The sequence below is a fragment of the Canis lupus genome, chromosome 20, assembly GCF_048164855.1.
Source record: "Canis lupus baileyi chromosome 20, mCanLup2.hap1, whole genome shotgun sequence".
Taxonomy (NCBI): Eukaryota; Metazoa; Chordata; class Mammalia; order Carnivora; family Canidae; genus Canis; species Canis lupus.
The window spans coordinates 43,546,476-43,561,486 of record NC_132857.1 but is presented as its reverse complement, the minus strand read 5'-3'; the positions used below and the strand labels follow the sequence as shown (position 1 = coordinate 43,561,486).

Here is a 15,011-nt window from a genome sequence, read left to right as displayed (position 1 = left end):
ACACATTAATTTGAAATTCAAATACTCTCTTCTAAACAAGTAAACCCATTTTCATGATTATATATTGAAGGTATACACCAATCTGTAGATCCCGCCTCATTCATTTAACAAATATTTTGATTACCTGTGCTTTGGCTGTGGTTATAGCAGTGAACAAGCAGCTATACCTCAATGCAGCTCATAGCCAAACTCTTCTAATGCTATTAACCCAGCTAAGGCCACCCCATTCTTGTTTGTATTATTACAACAGTCTTCTAACTAGATTCCCAGGTAGTAGTTTTTGCCCTAATTCATCCAAGTTAAACAACAGAAGCCACAGCAGTCTCTCTAAAATGTCAATCTGATCAAGTCTTCCCTCCTTAATATTTCCGTAATGTTCTAGCACAGGGGTCAGCAAACTATGGTCAGTCACCTGTTTTTGCAAATAAAGTTTTACTGGTGCATGGCCATATCCATCCATTTATTTTCCAGGTCTGCCTTCATATTAAAAAGGTAGATGTGATAAATTTTTATTATAGAATCATTAAAAAGAAAAGAAAAAAAGAAAAGAAAAAAATAAAAGGCAGATGTGAGTTGTTGCAATAAAGACTGCATGGCTCTTAAAAGCCTTAAATACTAATTATCTGGCCCTTTACCAAAAAAGTTTGTTGAGTCCTGCTCTAAAAGCCCAACCATCTTAACCAGCTTCCATGCTTGAGTCATCTGCTTCCTGCTTATTTCTCTAATCTAAACTTTTCCTCACTTCCTCTGTCACCTAGGCTATAGTCTAGCTTCTCTGAATCTTTTAATTCCTTATCTGTCAAGTTCTCCTTTATCGCTGGGCCTCTGCAAATACTGATCCTTACTTGGAGGGTTCCTGTAGGTCGCCTCTCCCCCTCACTTTTTAGTTCTGGTTTGTGGTGCTTCTCAACTGTGTCTCTTATTTTACCTTCATGTCTCTGCACAAATCATATACTACCTTGTCATTACCTGGTTACTTAGGGTAGAGATCTCATAAACTAGAGAGAGAAATACATCTAGTTTATTAGACTCTGAGTGCAGCAAAGCTGGGCTGAAATCTCAACTCTATCATTTTTTACATGATGTTTTGCCATTTACTTAGCCTCCTAGAACATCAGTTTCCTTATCTGTAAAATACAAACAATGATAGTATCTACCACATATAGCATTGTTTGGAGTATTTTTTTTATTATTTATTTATTTATTTATTTATTTTTTTGTTTGGAGTATTTTAACTATTTATGGATATGTCCTCCAGTGCTCAGCATAGCACCTACTATGGGTGCTCAATATGGTTTGTATGAACATTAACTGACAGTTTAGATTTTAATGTTACTCTTTTTAATATTGAGGCAATTTCTATCTCTGGCAATGTTAAGACAAATTACATACATTCATATATCTTTGAATAATACCTAGGACTGTATAGAATGGGTACTTAACAGACACTGATAAAACCAAACTAAATCTCTTCTCAAATACATATATAAAATAATTAGCCACTTGGAAGACTTCTTTCATATAATCACGTATAAGTAGAAAACAAACATAATCTAAAAATTAATTAGTTTTATTTATTTATTTAAAAGTAGTGCCATACCCAGGGTAGAGCCCAATGTGGGGCTTGAACTCACAACCTTGAAATCAAGGCCTGAGCCGAGATCAAGAGACTGATGCTTAACTGACTGAGCCACCCCGGTGCCCCTAATTAGTTTTATTTTAAAAGAAGAAACAAGTTACTTATCGAGAAAAGTCTACTACCGAGAAGAATTTAGAGTACATGATTTTGTAGACTATGACCAATGTTCTTAAAATTTCAAGTCTCTGAGAAGTCTGGAAGAAAAAAAAAGTATACAAACTATATACTCAGTCCGTTACACTGCTCCTATAGTCTATCTTCATGCAAATTTTGAAATATTTATATAACTGCTGCAATGTAGCATTTTATAAGATATTAAATTATCAATATGAACAAGACAGATCTCATTTCTAACAAGTGACTTTATACATAACAAATATGTTACAAATGATCAATAGATAATAAAAGAAATGAGTTCTTATAATGCAATTAGCATATATTCTAACAGTGAGATCTAAATCTAAGTCAGTACATACATCTTGGGAAAATATTCGGTCTCTAGCTCTCTGGTACTCTTCTTCCCTTTCTTCTATAGATTTGCTTCTTCTGTCATCTTTCAAACGTATTCTCATCTAAAGAAACAAGAACAATTAATTCTTGGGAAAATGATCTGCTGGTCTAAGTCCTGCACTTAGAAGAAAGCTACAATTGTCACAGATTACCTGGTTATCATCTTTGTCAAAGCTGGAGTTATCTCTCTTGAGGATATATCGTTTCTGAAAATCTTCACCTTTATCATCCTTAATATGTTCATTGAATTTCTGATCAGGTCTAAAAAAATCCCAAGGGAACAGAAGAGACAGTATACAATATTTGCAGAAAAGTTAAATATAACATTTTATGTAATCAAAGCAATAAAAAATTATTACTAGTGCCACTAATAATTAATACTTATCTCATTTACTCTTTGTAATAATTTTATGAGAAAATGTTAATTAACTACCCTATGTTATGAATGAAAGGCCATATCACAAATTCACTGTACGTTCTGCAATCAGACTGCTTGGGTTCAAATATTTAGCTTTACCACTTTAGTTGCTTCAGGGCATGCACAAATTACTTAACCTTTCTGTTCCCTAGTTTCCTCATTTATGTAAATTGAATTATAGTATACCTACTTCATAGGCTTGTTCTGAAAAGGAAATGAATTAATAGATGAACAGCACTTAAAACAGTAAGCACTCAGGAGAAGTTTGTTATTACTGTAAATATTAGTAAAAAAAACCAAAAAACCCCCCCAAAAACTAAAAAAACCCTGACATTCAAATAGCTTAAGCAACTGTCCAGGGTCAAGAGCAAGCGCATTAATGGGTCACATTTGGAGTGATGGTATGTTAGACTCAAAGTCTATTTATTCTTTTTTTGCATTGCCTCCTCTAAATCTAAGAAAAAATTCTGGGTAAAAGAAAAAAGCATATAGTACTTTACCTTATATTTACTTATATTATACTCTATAATACCTGGTTTGATGTGACATAATTGAAAGTAAGAAAATATTTTGTGGTTGAGTTACCTAAAACCTAAGAGGCTCATTCAAAATGCTACCAAGTTTACAAGGATTCTGAATTATAGCAGGGTGCATCTTTGTTTTATATTAACTGAAACAAATTAGAAAGGAAATAGTTCTTTTTTGGAGGTTAAAGCTGTAATATAAAGTAATAATTATGAAATTATAACAATACATTTAATGGCCGATTGGTCTTTCCTCTATAGAAATGTTGCAAGTTCTAATGAGATCCAGAAGACAGACATAATAAGGCTGTGTTCTGTGGAAAATTAAAATTATGTTTAACTTCACTTTCTAAAATATATTGTCAGCTTCAACAAAATTAATTAATACTCTTGTGACTTAATGACATCCTATTATAAAATTAGAATTACTCTTTTGAAATACAAGATACATAAAAATATATTTAGAGGCACAAAGGAAATCTAAATGAATTCAAGTGTATTTTTACATATAGTTTAAATATATATTATATAATAACATAACAGATTGTGATACCCTAAGTACATTTCTAAACCAAATAAACCTAAGTAATGACATCTTCAGCAAATGTGACCACATATAGCATTATATATAATATTCATGTAACTTTTTTGAATATTTGTTTTAATCTAGTGAATTTTTAATAACATACTGTTTCTATATCCTGTCAAATTATGCAAAAGGAGATTTAAAAATAAAAATGATCTAAGTTGAAGAAATCTCTATTTTAAAACATCCTTAGATGAGTGAAATGAAGAGCAGATCACCACACAGAGCTATATATAAAACTAGAAGAATAATAAAAGAGTAAAAACAATTTCATGACCAAAATGATGAGACAAAGACTGCTTTCTTTAGGAGTTTGAAAGATTATCTATTTAGTTCTGAAGATGGCAGGATGTTGTTATTTCTGTCATATGACTGCTCTGCTTACTTATATCAACTATTTTGTGCTGTTAAAGGTCCTATTTTCTTATTGAAGGCGTCTCTACTTGGGTGGGAGATTCTTATTCTAAAGTCAACTATAAGGTTTAACCAAGGGCCTGGCAACTTTTCTAAGAGCAGCTGGATTCCCACACCAAATAGCATTGGCAGGCATTTCAGCTAACCTTAAGACTGTCTTACCTCTTTCTTTTATAGATGCCTGAAATTACTGCCCTGCAATCTCCAACTTCCCGCTCCATTGAGACACCCCAGTGGACACCGGGTTGTTGACATCCACAACACCACTGGTTCAAGGCTGGAGCGGGTAATTTGCCTATGAGGAAAAGGTAAGTTTGCATTTATTCAATGTGGCGCAGATCTCTAAGGTTTTCTGATTTACACCTTCTTCATATTCCAGAAGATATAAAATAAGAATACAGTGTAACTTCAATGATCTGAATGTCTAATTACACTACTTATCCATTCTTCTTTAAGTACATCATAAACATGTGTTTAGCTCAACCTTTGATTACTTTTATAAAGAGAACCCTAAAGCTTTCTGATGTCAATCACAGCATTCAAATAACTGAGGTTACACTGTATCGAAAACCTTAGAGAGTCATCAGTCGAAATGTTAGACAAAATGCCTGCTAATGTACATGTGCTTGGGTATCCAGCAGCTCTGAGTAATGTTGAAAGGTACTGGTTAAATGAATTAGAGTTCTATTCACCTTCAGTTCAGCTCCTATCTTATGATTATTTGAGCTATAACTAATTGGGAAAAGACTAATTGATGAGGATATTTTTAAAAGAGTAAGGGACAAGCAGAGGAAAATTAAATCAGATTCACATTTGCGGCAGGTCAAATATAATCTCTAAAGAAAGACAAGATCCTTTTCAAAGACATCTATCTTCATTAATTTAATTTTAATTGTAGGAAAAAACATTTTAAAAATACTAGGTTCCACCAGTGTATTTAGTTGACAAAATACTATATGAAATGGAAGAAAACCAACTTTGTTCCAGGAAACAATATGGCAGCTGTAAGAGTAAAGTCCATTATAACAGAAGGGATTTGAGTGAATTAAACACAATCATACAAATTGAATGGTTCATAGATAAGACTCTAAGAGAAATAAAGCTAAAAGAAAAGCAGAAAAATAATTAATTTTAGCATTATCTATGTCATCTGAAGCAGACTACTGCTCATTACACAGACCCACTGTTGCCAGATATGAAATTGATACAGAAAATGCTTCCAAAGTATAAATTTTGCTGAACTCAACTAGTTGCTTTAGAACAAGTTTTTTTTACAAATAGGCGGAAGAGGTGCTGTGTACATGTTAAAATTTTAGGTGTCTCTACATTGGGTCATTTGCTCCCAAATACCAACACTGATGATATAATTCAGCCACACTATAAACGTATCACTTTTTAAGGCTCCTCTTAACTCCTTAAAAACTTTTCCCCAGTGAATTATACGTAGGTCAGAAGGGGGTACAACATTATGGATAATACTACATTAATGAACAATCTACCTTTTTTGAGATTTGTGGAGAAAGAAGCAAAGTCAGAGGTTGAAAGGATGTTAAAATAATGGGAGATTAAATGAATGTGTCAAAATCTGCCTTAAAAAAAAACACACACATAACAAATTTTACACTGTATGTTAACTTGAATTAAAAAATCAAACCAAACCAAACAAAAAAGGATTTGCCTAAGGTTGCCTAAGGTTGGCCGCAGCTATCTAAATTACATTGACTAAAAAAATCAAGTGAATGGTTTTCAAACGTCACTGATATTACTTCTGCAGTTTTTTTGTTTTTGCTTTTTTAAACCAGTCCTCATTGATCTGCCTTATTTTAGCTTAGACCAGTTCATTTTGTATACAGTGTGCTAACATACATTTTCTGTATTTTTTGGCCCTATTACATCAGGGTGTCACATAATGCTTAATTAGACTGCTAAAACGTGGAAAACTTGGATGAAAGGTACAGTAGGAAGATAAATATGGTCACATATATACTTAACAAATGCCTACATTTAATGATACTTACATTCTTGTATTACTCGTTTTGTTGACTATGACAGACTTCCCACTCTGATCAACATTGTGGTCTAATCCAAAGTAAGCGGCTACTCTGTGTAATAGCATCCTATGGTAAGATGTCATTGGGGGAAATTTTTTACGTGGAGACCTAGAAATAGAATAGAAACTAATTTAGTAAGTTAAGGAGAACTATGATGACAATTTGTTTTCTTGTTAAATGTCAGGACTTACTCATTATTACCAATGAAATCTAAAATTTCTTGTTCCAATTTCAACAGCATCATTCTGTCCCTGAAACAAAATATGAAGACTCATATATAAAACTTAGCATTGAAATACTCATAAACACTGAATTACTATGGCTAATTTTTTTCTCTAAAAATTACTGCAGTTTAAGGAATACTGCAAACTTGATGCAAGAATAAATATATATATGTGTGTATATATATATATATAATACTTCTAAAAAAGTAACGTTTTAAAAAATAAAAGATGACTTTTTTTTAGTTTAATTTTTTATTATGGAAAATTTCACATATACACAAATGTAGGGAGAACTGTGTAATGAATCTCAAATGTAGCCTTTACCTGACTTCAACAATTATCAATATGTGGCCATTCTTAAAACAGATATATTTTGTCTGCTAAGTATCACTATATTGGAGTCTGTTCTGTAGATACACTGATAATAAAAGCATATAAATCTTTACTTCCTTAATAAAGCTGAGAAATAGCAGAAACAGAGATATCTTCAGCTAGGCTGATGACTTTGTTATGCTGAACTCCATAGAAACAGTACTCTAAAGAACATGCAATGCTAGTAACAACAGGAATGCTCCTATGGGAATCTAATGCTAGTATATAGATGGAATTATAGCAGAGAAGTATGAAATACATTACTAATTCTAACCCAGGAGAAGCCTTTTCAAATCATTCTGTAAATTTGTATCCTGTATTTGTAAGACTTTGGAAATTTTTGCCATAAAAACAAACATGAACCCAAAGCTTCTAACATGAAAAACAAATAAGGACTCTAGGGAGTACCTGCATGTGCTCCTTTAGACCACTAGGGTCCTATTTAACGCACATATGCTGTAACGAATATTAACGGGATCACTACTACTAGAAGGACCTCCTTATTCACATACCAAGAACATGGCTCAAAGGAGTATTCTTGTGCTCACTGGAAATTTCATGTGCATGTGAAACAAACACTCAGAGAATCTTCAAACCAGAAGTAGCTTTACAGATCATACAGTTCTGTCCCCGAATTTTTAGACCAAGAAAACTAGGCCAAAGGTAATGGTTTCCCTCTCAAATAATACAGAGTAGATCCTTCTAACTCTAATAGGACAGAGGATGTGGGGCCATTGCTTAAGCTGCCTAAAAGTCTGTACTATACCTCAGCCTTGACTTTGACCTTCCCTCTTCATTGCAAAGAAGTCTCATAAAACCAATAAATATCTGACCATACATTTTTTTTTCATTATTTGAAAAATCAAGACAAACACATGCCTACCTGGGGACTTTAAACTCAAAGCTAAAAACAGGATTACATTTTAATACAAATTCTAACAATATTCAATTCTGCCCCAAGCTTGGTTCTCCTTTGGTATTCCTCATTTCAGTAAGTGGCACTATCTTTCACCCAGCATGCTGTAAGAAGCATCTGTGGACTGCTACAATCCTTTTTCTAATTCTCCTATGCAGTTAATTACTACTGCAAATTTTATCCACCTCCTGTTTATTTTTCTATTTTTCACTGCTGCTACCCTAGATCCAAGCAAGCAGGATCTCCAGCTTCACTACTCCAATAGTAGTGTATAGTTTGCTTTCCTCATTCCCTTCTTATCTATTCAAACTGGAACATCCATAACGATATTCTAAAAACACATATGACCACATGTTATGCCTTAGTTAAGTATTTACCACAGGCTTCCCACTGCTCTTAGGTTAGAAATAAGCATCTGTAATGGGGCCTACAAGGCAGGCATGATTGGGTCTTTATCTTTTCAACCTCAACTTCTGCCCTTTAATCACAAAACTCTTTACATTTTGGCTTATCTCTGTACTTGCCAAGCTCTTTCCTGTCTCAAGTTACTTGAACATGCTGTTTCCTTTGCCCAGAACAACTTCCTATATTCTTTCTTAGAACCTGTTTCTTTCACACTTTTCTTTAATAGCATTTATCACACTTACCACTGTATAGTTATTTGGACTATACAGAGGAGCTCAACAAATTATCTGCATGGAATCAATTAATCAAATTATTTCACTCATAAAGTCTTATATTTTTTCCCTGAAATTTTTTGGGGGAGGTTGGGAAGTTTTTATCTCAAAAGGACTTATTTATGTAACTTTAAGACCCTCTTTTCATCTAACCTTTTGAGTACAATGTGTCTTAAGATGAAATAATTCTCAGTAACTTTCCTGGTGTATCTTATACACTTATTTAAAAAAAAAAGGAATCTGAGGCAGGCAATTTATTAAGCATTCATAAAACAGTACTTTCAAGTGGGTCTTCTGTTTCACAGGTAAATGCAAACATATAATAAAGGTAGTAGATTAATCACATATAGCCAGCATGGAGGCTAAAACACACGAATGTAAAATAAATTATATCTATAAAAATCAGTCAAGGGACAGAAAATTAAAGGATGTAAAATGTGGTATCATATACCTAAAACATGGGGGGTGGGGAGTAAAAATTTAGTGCTTTTTGGACATGTGCAAACATAAAGAGACCATCAACTTCATATAGACTATACCCATAAGATGTTATATATGAACATAATAATAACCACAAATCAAAAACCTACAATAGATGCACACAAAAAGAGAAAGGAATCCATGCATAACACTGAAGAAACTCATCAAGCCACAAGGGAAGAGAGCCACAAGAAGAAGAAAAGAACAGAGAACTCTAAAACAACCAGAAAACAAGTAACAAAATGGCTATAAGTACATATCTATCAATAATTTTTTAAAAGATTTTATTTATTCATGAGAGACACACAAAGAGAGAGGCAGAGACATACACAGAGGGAGAAGCAGGCTCCCTGTGGGGAGTCTGATGCAAGACTCATCCCAGGACCCCGGGATCATGCTCTGAGCCAAAGGCAGCTACCACTCAGCCACCCAGGCGTCCCTCAATAATTACTTTAAATGTCAATGAATGGATTTAAAAAACATGATCCATCTATATATTGTCTACAAGAGACTAATTTCAGACCTAAAAACACAGATTGAAAGTGAAGGGATGGAAAAACATTTACCATGCAAATGGTAGCAGGAGAATAAAAAGTCAGGTTAGGGATACTTGTATCAGACATGACAAAAATAATGGTTTTCTGTTTTTGAAAACTGGGCAAAAGATCTGTGTTCTTCAATGAATGCACTGCCGCTGAAAAGAAATTTCTGTTGTCTCCACGAAAGAAAAAAATTCTAGCAATTTTACTAACCATGGATACAAATAAATACAGGCTTTCCCCCCCTTTCATATGTAGATCGATGGATTACAAAGGAGTTTTTTTTATCATTATCTGGACCATATACTATTTTTTTTAAAGATCTTATTTATTTATTCATGAGAGACACAGAGAGAGGGAAAGAGAGAGAAAGCCAGACACAGGCAGAGGGAAAAGCAGCCTCCATGCAGGGAGCCTGATGTGGGACTCGACTCGATCCTGGGTCTCCAGGATCAGGCGCTGGGCAGAAGGCGGCGCTAAACCGCTGAGCCACCAGGGCTGCCTTGGACCGTGTACTAATGAAACAGCCTTTCTGCTTAGTTTACCAAACTTTTAGTTACAGAGAAGTAGAACTGGTTAGAAAAATTAAGGCTGGTTATCTTCCTAAATTCTTAAGATTTACACTTTCTGCTTTTTATCCACTACAGTTTAGTCCATGCCTCCCATAAACTGTAATCAAGGTTAGATATTTTGATAATGATAAAAAATTAATAACCCTTTATAGAAGCACTGTGTATAGGACTTAAACCAACAGGTCCACAAATTACTTTTCCTAAGCCATAAGGTTTAGCACAAAAACCTAAAAGTCGGCATACTTACTGAAATTATTGTATAGTCTTTTAAAGGGAACCAATGTATGCTATTATTTTAAAAATAAGAACAGGGATCTCAATCAAATGGATCAATAAGCTGTTACCCAAAGTTAAAATGAAGGAGCACAATCTTTTAGTTATCAGTGTTCTAGCCATTACACCAAAAATAACTTTAGAGAAACTCTACACAGCTGGTATACTAGTGGAAAATGAAAAAGCAGAAAACAATAATGCTTCCATCTGACCACCCCCTTTCCCAATATTCCATATGAGCTTGGTCAGACATTTGTGACAGGTAAGAAATTAAATAAACATTACTGCCAATAAAAGTAATTTTAGAAATTACAACAGAACTATCATATGACAATCCCCAGACCAAACCAAATTACTTTTAAAATATCCCTTCTCAGGATTAACTCAAAAGTTGCTCCCCTCCATTAGTTATGTACCAGTCATCTGTATCATCCCTATTTCTTCACTACACATAGAATCTACACAGAATAGGATGAAATCAAAACAAAAATAGGTAGAAGATCATGTATGTCACTGAGTATAAATTCTATCAAAGTCAACTTTACGTTCTTAGGTTCTAATTCGGCAATGATTATTTAGTGTAGCCTCTGCAAATATTTTCTGTGAATAAGAATTCCAGATAAATTAACATTTGGAGCTAAGTTTTTTGGCTGAGAATAAAGATTTAATGATCAGAACAAAAATTTTGAAGTGAAAGGTTGACTAAATTTTTATATCACTGAAAATAAATATGCTTAAAATCTAGAACTCTCTGAACAATACTGAATCTTGAAAGTTTTAGTGGACACTTGCCATATTTATTACTACTTTTGTACCATGCATATCTGGCAATTAATTGTGTCTTTCACTGCGAGAACAGAGTCATTAATTAAGCAAATCTTATTTCTCACAAAATTTAGCATTAGCTACAACTTTCTAAACCATATCAACATTAGTAACTTATACACTAGCCATTAGACAAATTAGTCACTTAAATGTTTATTCAAATATAAATTCATATACAGAAAAAAGTACTGATACATGCTATAACATAGATAAAACTTGGAAACAGTATGCTAAGTAAATAATGACAGTCCACAAAAGACCACATAGACATGATTTCATTCATATGAGATGTCCAAAACAAGAAAATCTGTAAAGATATAAAGTAGATTAGAGCTCAAAGCATAGAAGTTGAAAGCTAAAGTATATAGGGTTTCTTTTTGGAGTGATGAAAAAGTTCTAGAATTGACTATAGTGATGCATGTACATCTCTGTGGGTGTAACAAAAACCATGAAATTGTATAGTTAAAAAATATACATGTAGAAAACTTTAAAACTTTTGCATTTGTAGAAGAAAACAGAACTGAGCAGTAGAAAAATATTTTAGATGTATAAAAATATTTTTTTTTCTTTTTCTTTTTTAATTTTATTCATTTATTTATGAGACACACACAGAGAGAGAGGCAGAGACATAGGCAGGAGAAACAGGCTCCATGCAGGGAGCCCGAAGTGGGACTCGATCCTAGGACTCTGGGGCCACGCCCTGAACTGAAGGCAGAGGATGCTGAGCCACTTAGGCATCCCTAAAAATAGTTTTCTAATTGTTCTTACTGAAGTCTCTCCTACAGGCTCAGCGGAAAGAAAAATTCTGTCTTTCTAGCATCCTATCTTGTTTTATGGAAATGAGCTATGTGTTTTCTGCCTTCCTCCTTATTCCTCATGAGTTCTGGTTTTCACCATTCTACCCCAAATGAAACAATTTATTAAAATAGCCAGCAATTTCCTAATTTATCAACCTCACGGGTTGGTTTTGGTACTTCTATTTTCATGTTTGTGTGTTATTTTTCATGAAACAGCTCCCAGCTTCTGACTTCTTGGCTAACTTTTTTTTTTTTTTTTGAGAGAGTGGGGGTAAGGGGGGGCGGGTGACAGCAGGAGAGGGAGGGAGAGAGAATCTTAAACAGGCTTCATGCCCAGTGATGAGGGGCTGGACCTCATGACTCTGAGATCATGACCTAAGCCAAAATCAAAAGTTGGATGCTTAACTGACTGAGCCATCCAGGCCACCATCCACTGCCCAAGCTAACTTCTAAGACAAGTGTTCTCATGAGTGTTCTGCTTTTAAGAGTTAGTCTCTTCCTTTCTCATCTTACCTTGTCTATGCTGTCTTTCCACAGAATTTTGTCCTTGTCATTTACTCCATTTGTCAGGACAAATACATCCTCCCTCCTCAAGCTTCATTTCTATTAGTGACTACCCAATCTATTACTTTAGTCAGGCTCATTTACTTGAAAACCAGAGCCTTTTAACTTTGGACAGATCTCACTTCCTGATTTTTCAGTCAGGTACCTTAAACTATCCTTATTTATAACAGAACATGCCTTATTCCATTGAGGCCTGCTCCTTACCCACTTTCTCAGTTAATGGGACTGTCAGGCTAGCCAAAAACCTAGGAACTATTCTTTTCTATTGTATCACACCACTACTGTGGTACTTCCTAAATATCTTTCAAACATGTCCTTTTCTCTCTATTCTTCCTATGGTCTCCTATACATACTCCTTATTTATGAAGGGTATTGGCTCTTCACTGACAAAGTAATCTTTCTAAAATGCAAATCTGATTATGGTATTACCCATTCAAAATCCTTTAATTATTCCTCAACCTAGCATGTCATACTCAGTACTTCTTAAATGATGTGCTATTTGGCATTTGAAGTCTTTTTCACTGTTCATTATTGTCTTAAAGATCTTTTTAGCATCCCTGTCTTCCCAGTAGCACCTCCACACTCACTGGGAGTCACCAAATGTTGGTACAATCTTAGGTCAAGGACAATTGGATATGGGCTGTCTTCATACTTCACCAACACCTTCTCCACCACTTTCTAGAATCACTTGCCACAAGCCTCCCTGCTGGAGCCAGAATGTATAATCTTGTCTCTCCCTGGACATACCATTTCCTCTCTCACACTACTGTGCCTTGCTAATGCAGTTGTATTCATCCAGAATGCCTTCTTCATGTTTCTGTAACTGGACGGCTTCCACTTAAAGCACTGTGAATTCAAGGCTCAGCTCAGGCATATATTTTCAGTGAAGCCTTCCCATATCCTTTCAAAAAGTGGTTAATGTTCCTTCCCTGGATTTTTACAAAACTCCAGAAACTTCTTTTGCAACATCAATTCTATTTTAATTACATAACATATTTTTTTCTAGCTGAGATGGTGAATACTTTAGGGCAGAGATGATATCTTCTTTTTCTTTGTATCTTCAATGTTTTTAGCACAAAACTTGGAGCATGACAGATGCTCAGGGTAAATGCCTCTTCAATGAACTGATGAATTAATCATTCTGTTGGGACCACTGAGGAATAAACTTGAACTGAAGAAAAAAAATAAGTCATGTAGACTTGTCTTATCTGCTTCCTCACTCCATACTCCTTCAGCCTTTTTTACAAGGAGACCACTTTTCATTTTAGTGGTTCCTTTTTTGGCATTTATGTTATATGTAAAATAGAAAACCAAGATGATACTGAATATAATAAATACTGAATGAAAATAAAGATGATCTTGAAGCATGACATAAGCCTTGGTGAGACTGAAGAGTATTCCTTTTTTCTTCCATGTGCATATACCCAAAGAAACTATTTTACTTTCATTTTAATGTATGTCAAAGAACTATCACTCTGGGAAGCTAACATCTAGAGGAGGGGTTCTCAACCTTGGAGTCTTCTATCCCATGAACGTGCTCATCGGATATTTTGTAGATAAACCTTTTTGTGGGGAGAAGCCACAAAGGGGTCAATGACCAACCAGAAAGTTAGAGTCTATTCATTAGTACCTGGCAACACAAAGGGCTTCACAGTGACTCATATAAGGACCTTAAAAATCCTGCATTCAGCTAAGTTTAAAAAACTCATTATAAATGATTATACCAAATTCTTATGTGGTTGAGTGTATTATTATGAGGGAAGTTTTTTCTTTTTCTTTTCCATGGAAAAGATTCATGATTACCTCTCTACCTCAATTAAGAGTCAAAATATCTAGGTGATTCTGTATTTCCAAAAATTCCTAAAGAAAAGATGAATTATTTTTCTATAATGGGACATGAATAATGCAAAGAAATATTTATACATGTGCATATAGTAGATCAACAACATCTTAGCCCTAAGAAACTAAAATGTTTCTGGTGTACTTCAAACACTGTAATCTTACTCTAATATTCTAACTCAGTAATGAGAACAAACATAACAAAATTATGGTACTCTAAGCAATGTAAACCTTATAAATTTAATTTTTACCTGGGATTGTTTTTTAATGTATTTACTAAAAATTCATGTAGATCTATGCCAGTTGAATCAGTGTATTCTTGACTGGAATCTAAAAAACAACAACACAAAAACCCAGTATAAAGTTGTTTGAAAACAAATCCCTTTCCCTTTCAAACATGATGCATATCTTAAATAAAATGAGATGCCCCACATGGGAAAAAATTGACAAATTAGGAAAAGGGAATTTATGATGAACTCAGATGACCACAAGCTTTCTACTTGCATATAATGAACATGACATCAATTTATGTAACTGCATGTATATGCATGTTCTTAAATTTTTTTTACATGTGCCAGTTTTATTTATTCTAAATTCTTTAAGACTCTTTTATATAAACATGACAGATCTCATGATCAACAATGCCTCCATGAGTTAAAAATTAGAATGAATGAAATAATCATCTACATTTAGTGCAAATTAAGACAGCTTAGTTCAGTTATGAATATAAGTAGAGGCAATGATTTAGAAGTAGGTAGGAATTCTAGTTCTGAAAGAACATTTAATTAAAT

General features: G+C 34.0%; 1 protein-coding gene across 15 annotated transcripts in view; it reads right to left on the bottom strand.

The window, feature by feature from the left end:
- The window catches only part of R3HDM1 (R3H domain containing 1), a 129,334-nt gene that overhangs the window by 91,792 nt on the left and 22,531 nt on the right, over nt 1-15,011 (bottom strand). For 8 of the 15 annotated variants that reach the window (XM_072789008.1, XM_072789009.1, XM_072789013.1 and 5 more), the window contains 6 exons: nt 14,472-14,550; nt 6,334-6,393; nt 6,110-6,250; nt 2,302-2,410; nt 2,116-2,211; nt 1,762-1,833 (listed from right to left, as the gene is read on the bottom strand). In XM_072789008.1, the coding sequence (XP_072645109.1) occupies nt 1,762-1,833; nt 2,116-2,211; nt 2,302-2,410; nt 6,110-6,250; nt 6,334-6,393; nt 14,472-14,550 (557 nt within the window). Of the gene's footprint in view, nt 1-1,761; nt 1,834-2,115; nt 2,212-2,301; nt 2,411-4,253; nt 4,387-6,109; nt 6,251-6,333; nt 6,394-14,471; nt 14,551-15,011 lie in introns of those variants that run through there. The other 7 variants (XM_072789011.1, XM_072789012.1, XM_072789016.1 and 4 more) reach the window with 3 other exon arrangements.